The sequence below is a fragment of the Myotis yumanensis genome, unplaced genomic scaffold, assembly GCF_028538775.1.
Source record: "Myotis yumanensis isolate MYYU_CA2020_CCGP unplaced genomic scaffold, mMyoYum1.0.hap1 SCAF_8, whole genome shotgun sequence".
NCBI lineage: Eukaryota > Metazoa > Chordata > Mammalia > Chiroptera > Vespertilionidae > Myotis > Myotis yumanensis.
In genome coordinates, this window is record NW_027223759.1 from 31,246,443 (window position 1) to 31,261,074 (window position 14,632).

General features: G+C 48.9%; 1 protein-coding gene and 1 pseudogene across 1 annotated transcript; one reads left to right on the plus strand and one right to left on the minus strand.

Moving 5' to 3' along the window:
* Positions 1–1,928: 1,928 nt before the first annotated feature.
* Positions 1,929–2,937, minus strand: LOC139015582 (mitochondrial mRNA pseudouridine synthase RPUSD3 pseudogene; annotated as a pseudogene).
* Positions 2,938–7,578: 4,641 nt separating this feature from the next.
* LOC139015110 (intestinal-type alkaline phosphatase-like) lies at positions 7,579–12,376 on the plus strand. The gene is made up of 11 exons (XM_070422402.1): positions 7,579–7,739; positions 7,819–7,935; positions 8,047–8,162; positions 8,334–8,508; positions 8,593–8,765; positions 9,020–9,154; positions 9,251–9,323; positions 9,438–9,572; positions 9,659–9,850; positions 10,034–10,150; positions 10,262–12,376. Exons 1-11 carry the CDS (start codon positions 7,643–7,645, stop codon positions 10,552–10,554), a joined length of 1,623 nt encoding a protein of 540 aa, XP_070278503.1. The 5' UTR covers positions 7,579–7,642; the 3' UTR covers positions 10,555–12,376.
* The last annotated feature ends 2,256 nt before the right edge of the window (positions 12,377–14,632 follow it).

Consider the following 14,632-nt stretch of genomic DNA (forward strand, 5'->3'; position numbering starts at 1 on the left):
GCAGAATCGTTTTTAGATGAGAAATGTGAACCCATGGGTTAACTCCTTTAAGTTGAGTTGCACACAACAAAACTTAAAAAAAAAAAAAGGGTTTCGTTAGTTGCACACGGATTCATTAGTAACACCTGATCTGGTCTTTTCTAATGAGATTGGAGAGAGTCTTTTATTTGATGTCTCTCCCAATAGACAAAATCTGCTGATTGTAAGCCACGGTCTTTGAAGTCTTCGTTTCCTGGAAGCGCTCTGTGAAATGAATCATCTACTAATTTATTGATTTTTTTAAACAGAATCTTTTATTAGCAGGGAGCAAAGAACATTCTTGGTTCCAGATAATTTGATTGCTTACTGCTGTTTGTTCAGCTGCTGCATCAGCTAAATGATTTCTTTTTGTTTGCTGGTAGCTTTAGAATGTCCAGGAATCTTGGTTATTTCCAGTTGTCTTGATTGCTATATGTGATCTAATAATTCTGCAACCTGTTTTCCATTCTACCCCTATGGAAGTTAAGAAGCCTTGTTGCTTCCATAACATTCTAAAGTCATGAGCTACACCAAAGGCCCAGTGACTGTCAGTGTAAATACTGACTACTTGGTCTTTGGCTAACTGACAAGCTTGAGTTAGAGCAATTTAATTTATTTGTATTTTTTATTGATTTCAGAGAGGAAGGGAGAGATAGAAACATCAATGATGAGAGAGAGTCATTGATCAGCTGCCTCCTGCATGTCCCCCACTGGGGATTGAGCCCACAACTCAGGCATATGCCCTGACTGGGAAATGAACCGTGACCTCCTGGTTCATAGGTTGATGTTCAATCACTGAGCCACGCCAGCTGGGTGAGTTAGAGCAATTTACTTGGCTTGTTGGTCAGATCTTAATTTGGCTACATGAGAACTTTCCATTATATCCACCTGAAAGTTATTGCATGTTCAGCTGAGTTATGTTCCTGTTCGTCTTTGAGATAAGATCCATCTGTAAACAAAAATAAGCCTGCATTATCACTAGGAATTTCCTGTAAATCTTCCCAGGAGCAAGGAGGTGGTCAGTGTTTCTATCCTGTAAAGAAGGTAGTGAAGTTGCTGGGTTACGACTGTTACATTGAGCAAAAGTCATAGTAGGTGTAGAAAGCAGGAGTATTTCATAAGAAGCCAGTTGAGTAAAGGTGAGAGTTTAGCAAAGATTTGACAGAATAAGGAGGAACCTAAAAGGTTAAATGTTTGTTTGCATAACATGGTTGCAGCAGGGGTGGCCCTCATGCAGCGAGGGAGCCCGTTTGGTACTGAGTCTAATTGCTGACTATAATACTCTATAGAGCTATGATGCGCTCCGTGTTTCTGAGTTAGAACTCCTAAAGCATTTTCTTTATTTTCCTGTGTAAGAGGGAAGAAAGTATGTTTATGATTACGTGTCCCAAAATTGGAGCTTCAGATGGTTCTTCCTTCAGAGCTCCTACACTTCGTTTCCCTTCTACTTGAATGAGATCAAGTCCATCTGATTTCAATATGGCATATAGAGGTGGAGCCATTAATGAACAGGTTGAAACCCAGTTGTGACAGCGTCCAGATATCTCTACAAAGCCCCGGAGCTATTTCCCTAGTTCTTGGAAGAGGAAAGGCAAGGAGGCATCTGAGTTGTTCAGGGTTAATTAGTAGCCCATCTTTTTTTTTTTTTTTTTTTTTTTTACTTTCCCAGCAAATCCTCAAAACCATACTATGAGTTAGGTACATTTATTATCTCAAGTCCGGAGAGGTGAAGTTATTTGTCCAACACCACACAGCAAGTGCCTAGCCAGGGTGTGATCTTAGGTTAGTCCAACCACAGAGCCCTAGACCAAGACCGTCCCCCCTGTTGCCCACTGAGCTCATTTTCCTCCAGCCTGCAGTCCCCCCACACCCACCACTTTCCAGGAGGAACAGCAGGAACAGAAGGAGGACTATTGTTGGTGGAGACCCAGGCACTGTAAGGTCCTGGAGAAATAAGAGGACAAAGGTGCAAAAAGCTCTATGGTGGCATCCCTGGGCCTGGTGCCCGGGAAGTAGAGACAGTGCAGGTGGAAGTGCAAAGGCATCTGGGCAGCCTGGGCAGGCGTCAGGTGGAGGCGTCTGCGGAGGGCTTCATCCAGGACCTGTCTTTGGGGTTTGGTGCTCTCTGCCGGCAGTAGAAAGTGTTGGCCCATGACAGTGCCCATGCGGGCTGAACACCTGTGGTCCCCGAGCTCAGGGCAGAGCTGTAGTACCATGTGAACTTGTAGCTGATCAGGGAACACGGTTAGTGGTTGCAGCTGGACCAGAGCACACCAGAGCCTGTGGCCACCACACGGAAGTGGCTTAGGGTCCTCTTGACACCTTCCAGGATGTCCTTTCGGGACGGGACTTCACTGGAACCACAAAACCAACACCATCAACGTGTTCCGGTTTCAGAGCTGCTTGGGTCTTCCCCTCAGAAGTAGCTGGGATCCCATCAGTGACAGCCCAGTAGGTGGCTCTTCATGAGTGGGTGAAGACTTCTGGAGGCGGCTTGCTGTCTGGGGACAACCGGAAAGGAGTACAAGCCCAGGTCTCCTTCCCAGATGCTCAGACAACCTGGGGCTCCTGATCCCTGAGCCCCAGGAACTGGCTCAGCTCTGGCAGTACTGAGAGCAATGTCAGCTCTCCTGGTTTTCCTGTCACCGGAAGACCCCTGGTGTTCGTCTCTGGTGGTCCTTTCTGGTCCATCACAGTTGGCCTCAGCACACCGACCAGCTCCTCCCTCCTGAGGTTCTCTGGCTGCAGCAGCCCTGGGGAGGACTGATTTCCCAGGGCCCCCAGTCGTTTGCTGGAGCCTGGAGGTTGCAGCTGACGCCGGGCCTCGGTGCTAAAACCTGCGACAGTGCGTGCTGAGCGGACCCCTAGCCCCTGCCACCAGCTACCCAAGACCTGGCCCCAAACCCGGTAGCCACCCATCTAGTATCCCATCTTTAGATATAGGACCGCCAAGGTACGTCACTTGAGGCAAACAGAATTGGAGCTTGTCTTTTGAGACACGGTGTTATTTTATAGCCAGCTGCTGTCATAAGTAAATGGTGTCCTTTAGGGAGTCTAGTTATGTCCTAGAGAATAAAACTAAATCATCCACCTATTGGTTAGGGTTCAGTCTCCGGGAAAATCAACATCATTTAAATCAGCCTTTAGTATCTGAGAAAAATGGGTGAGTTTCCGTATATCTCTTCGCATTACAGTCCAAGTAAATTAGAGATCTCCTCCAGGTGATAGTAAAGAACTATTGACTGTCTTTTCTACAGGAATGCTGAAGAAGGCACTACAGAGATCTTATGAAAAAATATTGGCAATCCACAGGAATGGCTGATAATAGGATACATGGATTTAGAACCACAGGATGTCTGGGAATACCTCTTTTTATTTTTTAAATCCTCACCTGAAAATATGTTTTTATTGCCTTTTAGAGAGAGAGGAAAGTGGAGGAGAGAGAGAGAGAGAGAGAGAGAGACAGAGAGAGAGAGGGAGAGAAAGAAACATCAGTGTGAGAGAGAAACTGATCAGTTGCTTCCCGCCTAAACTGGGGATTAAACCTGCAACCTAGGTATGTGCCCTGACTGAGAATCGAACCATGACCTCCTGGTTCATGGATTGATGCTCAACCACTGAGCAATACTGGCCTGGGGATAATTTCAATTTCTCATAAAGCATTGGTAAGAAGAAGGGAAATACTCTCTCATAACCCTTAAAGAAGCTCCATGCTTGCTCCTATCTCTCTCTCTCTCCCCCTCCCACCCTTTTGTTTTCTAAATTCCATTTCAGTTTTTGACAATTTTCCTTAAGACGATGTGGCTTTTTACAGTAAAAAGAGACTCTCTTTTGACCTCATTGGGAAGTCCTTCGGGGAGGTCTGACCTGATGGCTTACTGCAGTGATGGCGAACCTTTTGAGCTCGGCGTGTCAGCATTTTGAAAAACCCTAACTTAACTCTGGTGCCGTGTCACATATAGAAATTTTTTGATATTTGCAACCATAGTAAAACAAAGATTTATATTTTTGATATTTATGTTATATATTTAAATGCCATTTAACAAAGAAAAATCAACCAAAAATATGAGTTCGAGTGTCACCTCTGACACGCGTGTCATAGGTTCGCCATCACTGGCTTAGCTGCTGGTGCTATGCATTCATAATTTTAGTAGCTTTATCCTTTTCTGCCTTTGAATCGTTTCAAATACAGTGGGGCCTTGACTTACGAGTTTAATTCGTTCAAAGACCGAGCTCGTTAAGGAGCTTATTAAGGAGCTCGTTAACTCAAATTACCCTATCAACTCAATGCAAAAAATCAGCCGAGAGACAGCTGGTATCTCAAAAAACTCGTTAGTCGGGACACTCGTAAGTCAAGGCCCCACTGTAAGTCAGTGGTTCTCAACCTTGGCTGCACATTAGAATCATCTGGGAATCTTTTTAAAATCCTGATTTCTGGGCCTCATCCTCCGGAAATTCTGTTTCTTTGTTATGGGGTGGGGCCACAACATTGGTAACAAAGAAACAGAATTTCCGGAGGATGAGGCACAGAAATCAGGATTTTAAAAAGATTCCCAGGTGATTCTAATGTGCAGCCAAGGAGAACCACTGAAATAAGTAATGGGCCAGAATTGCTAGTTTATCAGAATTGCTAACATATGTAGTTGACCAGTTTAATTCATGTTGTTCAATCAGAGTTACAAGAGCCTCATCTAATCCTTCTAGAAATGCTGAATTAAGCATTGGATCCTTATGATGTTCCTTAAAACTGTCTGGAGACAATCCTGAATGTTGTTTGAAACTTTTTTCAAAAAATTCAAAGAAATCAAGTATGTTTTCATTGATATTGTTGGATTTTCATCCAATCTATTTTCTGGGGGGTGGGGATCTCAGGGGTGGCTTGGTGAAGCCAGTGGGCTTAATTCCCTGCATTTTTCTTGGCCTGTTTCTCTGTTTTGTTTTGTTTTGAAATCCTCTATAGGAGTTTTCCAGCAGACCTTACTTAGCTATTCTGCTGCTTTGCTCTCAGAAAACTGGTAGATGTATTAGTTGAAACAGGTTAGAATATTCAGGATCATATATTCTAACAATTAAATAAAATTCTTTTGCAAACCCAAAAGGGTCTTAGAGAGGATCAGGAAAATCATAGTTAGATTCCTTAATTCTGCTTTAGTCCATGAGGGCAAATTATTGCTGGTTCCCCTCATCCTGAGACTGGCTTTTCTCTAAGCAGAGCTACAATAATTTGTGTGGGTTGCTTTTTTTGTTTGTTTGTTTTTTTCTAGCACTATTCTGGGCTGTCTTTTTTTTTTTTTAATATATTTTTTATTGGTTTTTTTTTTTTTTACAGAGAGGAAGAGAGAGGGATAGAGAGTTAGAAACATCGATGAGAGAGAAACATCGATCAGCTGCCTCCTGCACACTCCCCACTGGGGTTGTGCCCGCAACCAAGGTACATGCCCTTGACCGGAATCGAACCTGGGACCCTTGAGTCCGCAGGCCAATGCTCTATCCACTGAGCCAAATCGGTTAGGGCTGGGCTGTCTTTTAATTCTTACTTTGCCCTAAGTCAGTAGAGGGTGATGGTGATGAGGAGAGAAGAGGAGGTGAAGAAAGGGGAGGCAAGTCCAGAAAAGGGAGGTCAGAAAGGAGAGGGCAGATAGAGGAAGGGTGAAGTGGGGTGCTGGCCCTGGGCAGCTCAGAAGCCTTCTTTAGTTCAGAGACAGTTTCTAAAAGTTTCTTATTAACGTCCTTGAAGAGAAAAAAATTTTATCGGAGAGTTCAGAAACAGTCTTTAAAATTCTCTTAAATTCCCAAACAGAGGAAAATTTACCTGTGTTCCTTTTACAGACTTCTATTTTCTAATCAAGGTTAGTATCCCATTCGTTCAATTCCATTTTAGAGCCTGATTTTTCCAATTGAGCACACAAAAAAATGGCGTAGAGGTATCTAAAGATACCTGTTTTGCCCATCTTAAGCTGCTATCACTTTACCTAATTTTCCCCATTTCTGTAAACACTCTCAAGTCGAGGCTCCCTACAAATTGCACATGAAACTTGCCCGAGTACGGAAGGGAGGCTGACTGTCATGGGGCTTGTCAGCCTTGGATGTACAATTTCCCATGTTACTTTTAAGTTTTCTTTTGAGCCAATTCAGAACAACTCAAATAGCCCTGGCCGGTGTGGCTCAGTTGCTTGGAGAGTTGTCCTGTATACTGAAAGGTGTTCGATCCCTAGTCAGGGCATGTGCAAGAGACAACCAAATGCTTCTCACATTGATGTTTCTCTCTCCCTTCCTCTCTCTAACATCAATGAACAAGTAAAAATAAGTAGAAAGAACAACTCAAATAAAGCCAGGAACCACTACCTAATGCAGGTAGGGTAAGGATTTCAAGAGGAGACTCACCCAAGTTTACCTATGGAGGGTCAAAGAGCCCCTGGAGCACAGTGGGCACACCGATGCCTAACACCTGGCCTGGGTGTGCAGGTGGCCCTGGGCAGGCTTATTTAGAATCCTGCCAGCTGAGCCAACTAATGCCCATGGAAGAATGTCCAAACCTGTAGAAGATTTTTATTAAAAAGTATTTGAGCCAAACAAAGCATATACCTGGAGGTAAGATCGCAACAGACTGAGAAAAAAATGATTCTTAGAATGTCAGTTTGCAGTTTCTTTCTTTCTTTTAATCCGCAGCTTCTTTTATACATTAGGAATTAAGGAGGGAACATAAGGAAGATTACATGTGGGTAAGAAAAGGCAAGGCAAGATTGGATTAAAGGATAGTTAACAAGATTATGTACTCTTTTTAAAAAATATATATTTTATTGATTTCTTACAGAGAGGAAGGGAGAGGGATAGAGAGTTAGAAACATTGATCAGCTGCCTCCTGCACACCCCCCACTGGGGATGTGCCCGAAACCAAGGTACATGCCCTTGACCGGAATCGAACCTGGGACCTTTCAGTCTGCAGGCCGACGCTCTATCCACTGAGCCAACCCGGTTAGGGCAACTATGTACTCTCTTGAGGGTGGTTTTTCTTCTGAGGGGTCTAAAAGGACTTTCAAAGATGTGTTAACCTAGGTGCACAGAGACAATGTGAGGCAAAAATAACCCTTTTACTACAGGTGATATATATTCACCCATTAACTGCCAGGTTAGGAACTTACAAGCTCACCCTGTGAGGTTACTGTCCATTTTGTCCATATTCCCCACCTCCCTCCACACCCAGAACGGAGCCTGGGCCCAGTTCTCAAGGGGAACACGGAATAAAATCAGGTGAATGAAGGAGTAATGGGTTCCCAGGACTGTGGGAGCAGAGAGTTAGGGTGGCCCCATCAGGACCCTGCAAATGCTGCTCACCCTGAGGGCACCTGTGCCCTGACCCCACTCTACCTTGGTAGACAGCAGGCTCCACCTTGTTCAGGCCTCAAAACTGCCACACCCTACTACCTTCCTTCTGCAGGCAGGCAGGGGCGGGGTCAGGGAGCTGCCTGCATCATTGGAGGGACATGGAGACTTTTATAGCTAGGGATAAAGTCCTCCCCTGATTAAGCCCAAAGAGCTTGCCCTGCAGCTGGTGCCCTGGTGGCTCAGCCTTGTCCAAGTTCCAGCCTCACCAGGTCCTGGTCCCTCTGCAGTCCCGGCTCCAATGCCGGCCCACCATCCCACAGGCATGCAGGGAGCCCACGTGCTGCTGCTGCTGCTGCTGGGCCTCAGGATACAGCTCTCTCTCGGATTCATCCCAGGTAAGGAGCCCCTTCCAGTCGGCCCCACACATGGGGCGCTCCCCCAAGGCTGACCTGACCTCCCTCTCCCCTTGGCCAGCTGAGGAGGAAGACCCAGCCTTCTGGAACCACCAGGCAGCCCAGGCTCTGGACACCGCCAAGAAGCTGCAGCCCATTCAAACAGCCGCCAAGAACCTCATTCTCTTCCTGGGGGATGGTGAGTGATCATGGCATGTTCATTCCCAGAGCCCCACAATCTGGTACCCAGGGCTACCTATGGGCACAGCCATGCCTGCGGACTCAGACCTGACAGGGTTCCACTTCTCAGGGATGGGGGTGCCCACAGTGTCAGCAGCTCGGATTCTAAAGGCGCAGATGAATGGCAAGCTGGGACCTGAGACCCCCCTGGCCATGGACAAATTCCCATTCCTGGCTCTGGCCAAGGTAAGGGCTGGGTGGCCTCAGGGTGCTCCACACCACAGGGGTGGGGTGTGCCTAGGGAGCCTGGTAGGAGGGAAGGCCCCAGGAGGGTTGGGGCCTGAGTTAGGGGCCCAGGGCCTGGTCATGATCTGGGTGTCTGTCCCAGAGAGGAGCTGAGGGTGTCTCTGTCCCCAGACATACAACGTGGACAGACAAGTGCCGGACAGTGCAGGCACGGCCACAGCCTACCTCTGTGGTGTCAAGACAAACTACCGGACCATTGGTGTGAGCGCAGCAGCCCGGTACAACCAGTGCAACACAACACATGGCAACGAGGTCATCTCCGTGATGAACCGGGCCAAGAAAGCAGGTGGGCTTGGGGCCAGCCTAGTGGGCAGGGGGCAGGCCCAGAGGGCACGGTGGCTCACCCTGACCTGACCTCCGTCACCCTCAGGGAAGTCAGTGGGGGTGGTGACCTCAACGAGGGTGCAGCATGCCTCGCCAAGCGGCACCTACGCGCACACGGTGAACCGCGAATGGTACTCGGATGCAGACATGCCTGCCCAGGCGCTGAAGGACGGCTGTCGGGACATCGCCACGCAGCTCATCACCAACATGGACATTGATGTGGGTCATGAGGGCAATGGGGACCTGAGCAGAGGGGTGGGCCCCACGCTGGCCACAGTCCCAGGCAACCCACAGCCTGAGCCCCGGGGCCTGGGGCCTGGCAGTGTCTCTGGGCACTAGGGAGGTGGTGTAGAAGGTACAGGCAAGCCAGGCCTTGCCACAGACCCGGTGGGGGGGGACCTGGAGATGGTTTGTTCAGGGGGCAAAGGGCCAGGCAGGCCCCAAGCTCACCTGCCCTACTCCTCTGGCTCCAGGTGATCCTGGGTGGAGGCCGCAAGTACATGTTTCCCAAGGGGACCCCAGACCCTGAGTACCCTGGTGATGCCTCAAAGAGCGGAGTCAGGTTGGACATGCGGAACCTGGTCCAGGAGTGGCAGGCCAAGCACGAGGTGATGGGGGCTCCTGGGGCAGGGGATAGAGCAGGGACAAGGGCAGGGCTGCTGGTTGTAGAGCCGTGGGCTGAGGCCTGGTTCTGTCCCTCCCAGGGTGCCCGGTATGTGTGGAACCGAACAGCGCTCATTCAGGCGTCCCAGGACCCCTCCGTAACACACCTCATGGGTAATGACCCACCCCTCCCCCACCTTCCTGCCCTGTCCTCCGGGTCCCTGGACACTCATGTGTGCACAGACCCCACTCCACAGCTGTCAGTCACCCCAGCCCCCTTTCCCACAGGCCTCTTTGAGCCAGGGGACATGAACTATGAGGCCAATCGAGACACCCAGCAGGACCCAAGCCTGAAGGAGATGACAGAGGCCGCCTTGCGTCTGCTGCGCAGGAACCCCCGGGGCTTCTACCTGTTCGTGGAGGGTGAGTGAGTGGCACCCCCTCACCGAGCAGAGGGAGATCAGGATTCAGGGCAGGTTCCCCACCACCCACCCGTGGTCTTTCTGCAGGCGGCCGCATTGACCAAGGTCATCATGCGGGAAGAGCTTACTACGCACTGACAGATGCTGTCGCTTTTGATGATGCCATTGACAGGGCCAGCCAGCTCACAAGCGAGAAGGACACCCTGACCCTTGTCACTGCTGACCACTCTCACGTCTTCACTTTTGGTGGCTACACTCTGCGTGGCAGCTCCATTTTCGGTAGGAGGCAGAAAATGCTCTGAGCCTCAGTTTGCTCATCTGTCAAATGGGGTCATAATAGCCATAACTTTGCAGGGTCTTGTGCGGATTAAGTACTGAATAGGCAAACAGTGCCTGGGTTTAGCACACAGGGGGCGCTGCAGAGCTGTGGTGGTGCCATCACAGGTCCCCTTCTCCCTGCAGGGTTGGCTCCTGAAGCAGCCTCCGATGGGAAGACCTACACCTCCATCCTTTATGGCAATGGCCCCGGCTTCGCAATCAATGGGGGCTCCCGTCCCAACGTCAGTGACAGCCAGAGCGGTGAGTGCGCATCCCGGTGGGCGGGCAGGGTGACTTCCGTGGGGGAACTCCCGGAGGGGGGAATTGCCCAAGGACCCTGAACCCCCACCCTGACCCCCCATCTTTGGCCAGGTGACCCCAACTACAAGCAGCAGGCGGCAGTGCCCCTGTCGTCTGAGACTCACGGTGGTGAGGACGTGGCGGTGTTCGCGCGTGGCCCGCAGGCGCACCTGATGCACGGTGTGCAGGAGCAGAGCGTGGTGGCGCATGTCATGGCGTTCGCCGCCTGCCTGGAGCCCTACACCGCCTGCGGCCTGGAGCCCCCTCCCAGCACCAGCATCCCCGACGCTGCGCACCCAGGACTGTCCACAGGCCCCTCGCTGGCTTTGGTGATTGGGGCACTGTGGCTGATACTGCTGGGCTGAGTGGTGCCCTGACCACTCCCTTAGGCCCCCATCCGATGTCAGCAGAACCCCTGCCCAAAGCCTCCAGACCCAGGACCCACCTCAGGCCTCTGCCTTCTGACCTTTACCTGTTGGCAATAAATGAGCCTCAGCTGGTGCAGCGCTGCCCCCGCCCCACCCTGCGGGCCTGATGGTGGGGCGCCCTAGAGGCTGAGGCAGTGGCTTTCCTGCCGCACCCACTGTCCTCCTAGGTTGCTCTGGATTCCCCGCCACCCCGCCCCAAACTGGGTGGACTGAGACTTGAGCAATGTCCAGGCACCCTGATAACAGTGGCTTCCTGTCACCCTGCAACTGGCCCCGAGAGCACCTTGTTGATGGAGGAGTCACTTGGGGGAGAGGGTCCCATGGGAGGGCGGGGTGTGCTTCGACAGAATCACTGGGCCTGGGCCTGGGCCTGGTACCATTACACAGAGGAATAGATAGAGACACAGAAAAGCGTCCCAAGCCATTCCCAATGCCCTTTCAGACTAGGAGAGCCAAGAAGCTTCGGGAAGCCCCAGAGCAGCCTTGGCCCCCACCCTGAGCCGTATGGGCACTGGACATAGATTGGTGACCGGGAGATGCCCTGCCCTCCAGGGACCTCTATTCTGGGAGGGACATAGGAATAGTCAACTAAACTGTTATACAATGTATGCCAATGCTGATATGTTCTAGAAAGAAATATCATTAGCACGTGGGGCCACAGAATGTGTGTGTGAGTCAGGGGAGGGGAAAGGTAACGCAGATCAGGAGGGCAGGGGCCAGGGAGGGGCTCCCTGAGGAGCAGCCAGGTGTGCCCGGACTGGAGGCAGGAGGGCTTGAGCAATGCTGAAAGAACAGCCTGCACAGATCCTGAGGCAGCAATCAAGTGCTGCTGGAGGTCAATAGCTGGATCAAAGGAGAGGATCCCTGAAGGGAGGGGAGCGGCTGAGGGAGGAGCTCAGAACTGCCCCACAGACTGGTATGCGATCACAAGGCTTTGAGCACGGGCATAGCAGACCTGACTCTAGGAAATATCGCGCTGGCTCCTGTGGGGAGAAGACTATGTTCTGTTTTGTTGGAGGGAGTGGGGCAGAAGCAGGAGATGGGAAGCCCCAGGGGAGATGCAGACACAAACCTGTCTGACCTCCATCCCAGGGCCAACATTCTGGGGTACCCACTCCATGATAGCTACACTTACTGAGTACCTAACCCACCCAAAGGGAACATTGAAAAGAAGCCCAGAAAGGTGAAATCAACCATATTTTTCAATGCATTTGAACAGAATTACTGATTTATTTGTCCATTGACAAAGGTGCAGAAAACCACTTGGCTCTCACTGGAAATACTAAGATGGTAGAGCATGCGTCCTCCTTTACTAACATCTTGGTTAACACTAACATCACCTTGAAGGCCTGGGTCTCAGGGCAGTTTAGTCCAATCCTGGATTTCAGTGGCTGTCACGGAATGGGAGCTCAAAGGAAGAAGAACATCATTAGCTGGGCTCACCGAAGCGCCTCACTCACTGGGAACTCCATCCACGGGTTGTGCGAAGGGTTGTGTTAGAATCCAGCTACTATTTGTCTTCCCTTTGTCAGTCAGTTGATCTTACCCACCAGTGGGAAGGTGCCACGTGTTTGTTTCATAAATGGACTCAAAACCCAAGGTAACCCTACATTTTAAAACTCTAAGGTTTTAGAAATAGATTATTCTAGAATTAGTGTTGACGGCCACACAACTTCAAACATTCTAAAGAACATTGAACTGTGCACTTTAAAAGGGTGAATTTTATGGTATAAAAATTATATCTAAATTTTACAAAACAGTTTCTGCTCCCAAGTTTTTTCAATGTGTAGGTATGAGGGGGTGTATTGTCAAACACATTGTTGGCTGCCAAGTCGGGTGTCCATGGGAACATTCCTAAATCTGTTTGATTGTCTTTATCTTGAAGGGGCAGACACATGGGAAGTGTGTTTTTTAAGGTTTTTATTGGGGGCCTCAGACTGACAGCTCTTGTCACTCAAGACATGTCAGCAGCTTGGTCTTGAATTAGGAGGGAAGTTAGAAAGAGAAGAAGGAAAACTCATGAGAGCCCTTTTCAATTCTTTGCCATCAAGATGACTTGTTCTTGCCCTGACCGGTTGGGCTCAGTGGATAGAGCATCAGCCTGTGGACTGAAGGGTCCCAGGTTCGATTCTGGTCAAGGGCATGTACCTTGGTTGCGGGCACATCCCAAGTAGGGGACGTGCAGGAGGCAGCTGATCGATGTTTCTCTCTCATTGATGTTTCTAACTCTCTATCCCTCTCCCTTCCTCTCTGTAAAAAATAAATAAAAATATATATATATATATATATATTTTTTTTTAAAAGATGACTCGTTCTTGTTCGTCGGGAGAGTATCCGGGTCACACCTTCTCACTGTGAGCAGGACACCTCGCCGGCTGGGCACTGCTCACCCTGAAGCTGCAGCAGGAAGGTCCAGGGACCACTAACCCGAGCTGGCAAAACACCATAAGAATTCTTGCCACGTCAGAGACTCTTGGGTGTCTACCTGCGGAGTGCAGGGGAGGCCGAGAGGCGAGGCTCCTTTTCTACATGTAGATAAGGAGAAATATTTGTGGACCTAGTTCTTTGGGCACAGTGACTGTTCATTATTTGGTCTGAGTGCTCTTGGTTTTTATTTGCACTTTCCTCCGGGGGATGGCTGCTGCTTGGGCCCTCAGGGCTTGGTGTGGCTGACTGCCGGCAGGAGATAAGCCGCCATCAGTTCTTTCTTTGGGCTATCAGAGGGAACAACTCCGGGAAGTAACAACCTCTGCACCTCAACTTGTATAATACTGCCAGAAATATTTACCGTTTGTCCTGGCTGAAGTCCGACAAGACACATGAAAGGATTTTGTGATGACGACCAGAAATTTGGCCAAATTGGAAGCTGAGATTCAGAGCCTGATAGGGACCTCCTCCTATTCGTTACATTAAAACTATGTAACCGGAAGGAAAGAAGCAAGTTAGAGATGATGTAGTTGGACAGGTAGATCAACCTATGATGCCACTTAAGTTACCCAGTTTTGTGGAGGAATTGAGCTATTGCCCTTATCTTATATATTTTTGTAAAACCATAAATGTAGCTCTAGAAGAAGTTCAAAGCACACTTGTCTTTAATATTCTCAATTTCTAAGATTGGAGGAAAAAACATGTTTTTATTTATTTCAGAGAGAGGAAAGGACAGGGAAAGAGAGATAGAAACATCAATGACTGGGGGGTGGGGGGGATGGGAGTGGTCAGGAGGTGTGGCTTCTGAAGTCCCCTCCATTCTGGCAGCTCTTTTTACTAGACATCTATATCAGGTTTTGTTTGAAGGAAGGGTTCTGTGGCAAGAAGAGGAGGAAGAAAGAGGGGTCAGAGGAGAGGGTTGGATTGGGTAGGGATGAAGCACATCAGAAGGGTATGAGGAGGCTGGTGCTTCCAGGGTTCAGAGAGCCCCAGTTCGGGACGCCATTTATTATTGTCGCTCTAGCCCAGGGGTGGGCAAACTTTTTGACTCGAGGGCCACAATGAGTTCTTAAACTGGACCGGTGGGCTAGAACAAAAGCATGGATGGAGTGTTTGTGTGAACTAATATAAATTCAAAGTAAACATCATTAAAAAAAAAAAAAAGAAAGAAACATCAATGATGAGAGAGAATCATTGATTGGCTGGCTCCTGCACACCCCCTACTGTGGATCAAGCCCACAACTGGGGCATGTGCCCTGACTGGGAATTGAGCCATGACCTCCTGTTCATAGATTGATGCTCAACCACTAAGCAACACCAACCGGGCTATTCCTAGTACTCTTAATTATATATAGGGTGTCCCCCCTCCCAAAATGTATATACACTATAACAGCTGTAGCTCAATTTTGAAAATGAAATGTATTTTAATAAACACTACCTTTATAATTATTAAAAGCATGTGTATACATTTTTTGGGGCACCCTATATATTGAAATTTTATTCCTTAAAAATTTTAATTCCTAATAAAAACTAAAAAGCAAGCAATTAGCTTTCTTTAGATTGGCAAAGTTATGAATACATTTCATAA

Excerpts from the sequence above, each read along its gene's own strand:
- LOC139015110 (XM_070422402.1), top strand. The coding sequence starts at position 7,643 with ATGCCGGCCCACCATCCCACAGGCATGCAGGGAGCCCACGTGCTGCTG. Across the intron at positions 7,740-7,818 it reads CTCTCTCGGATTCATCCCAG|CTGAGGAGGAAGACCCAGCC; the intron begins GTAAGGAGCCCC and ends CCCCTTGGCCAG. Across the intron at positions 9,324-9,437 it reads CTCCGTAACACACCTCATGG|GCCTCTTTGAGCCAGGGGAC; the intron begins GTAATGACCCAC and ends CCTTTCCCACAG.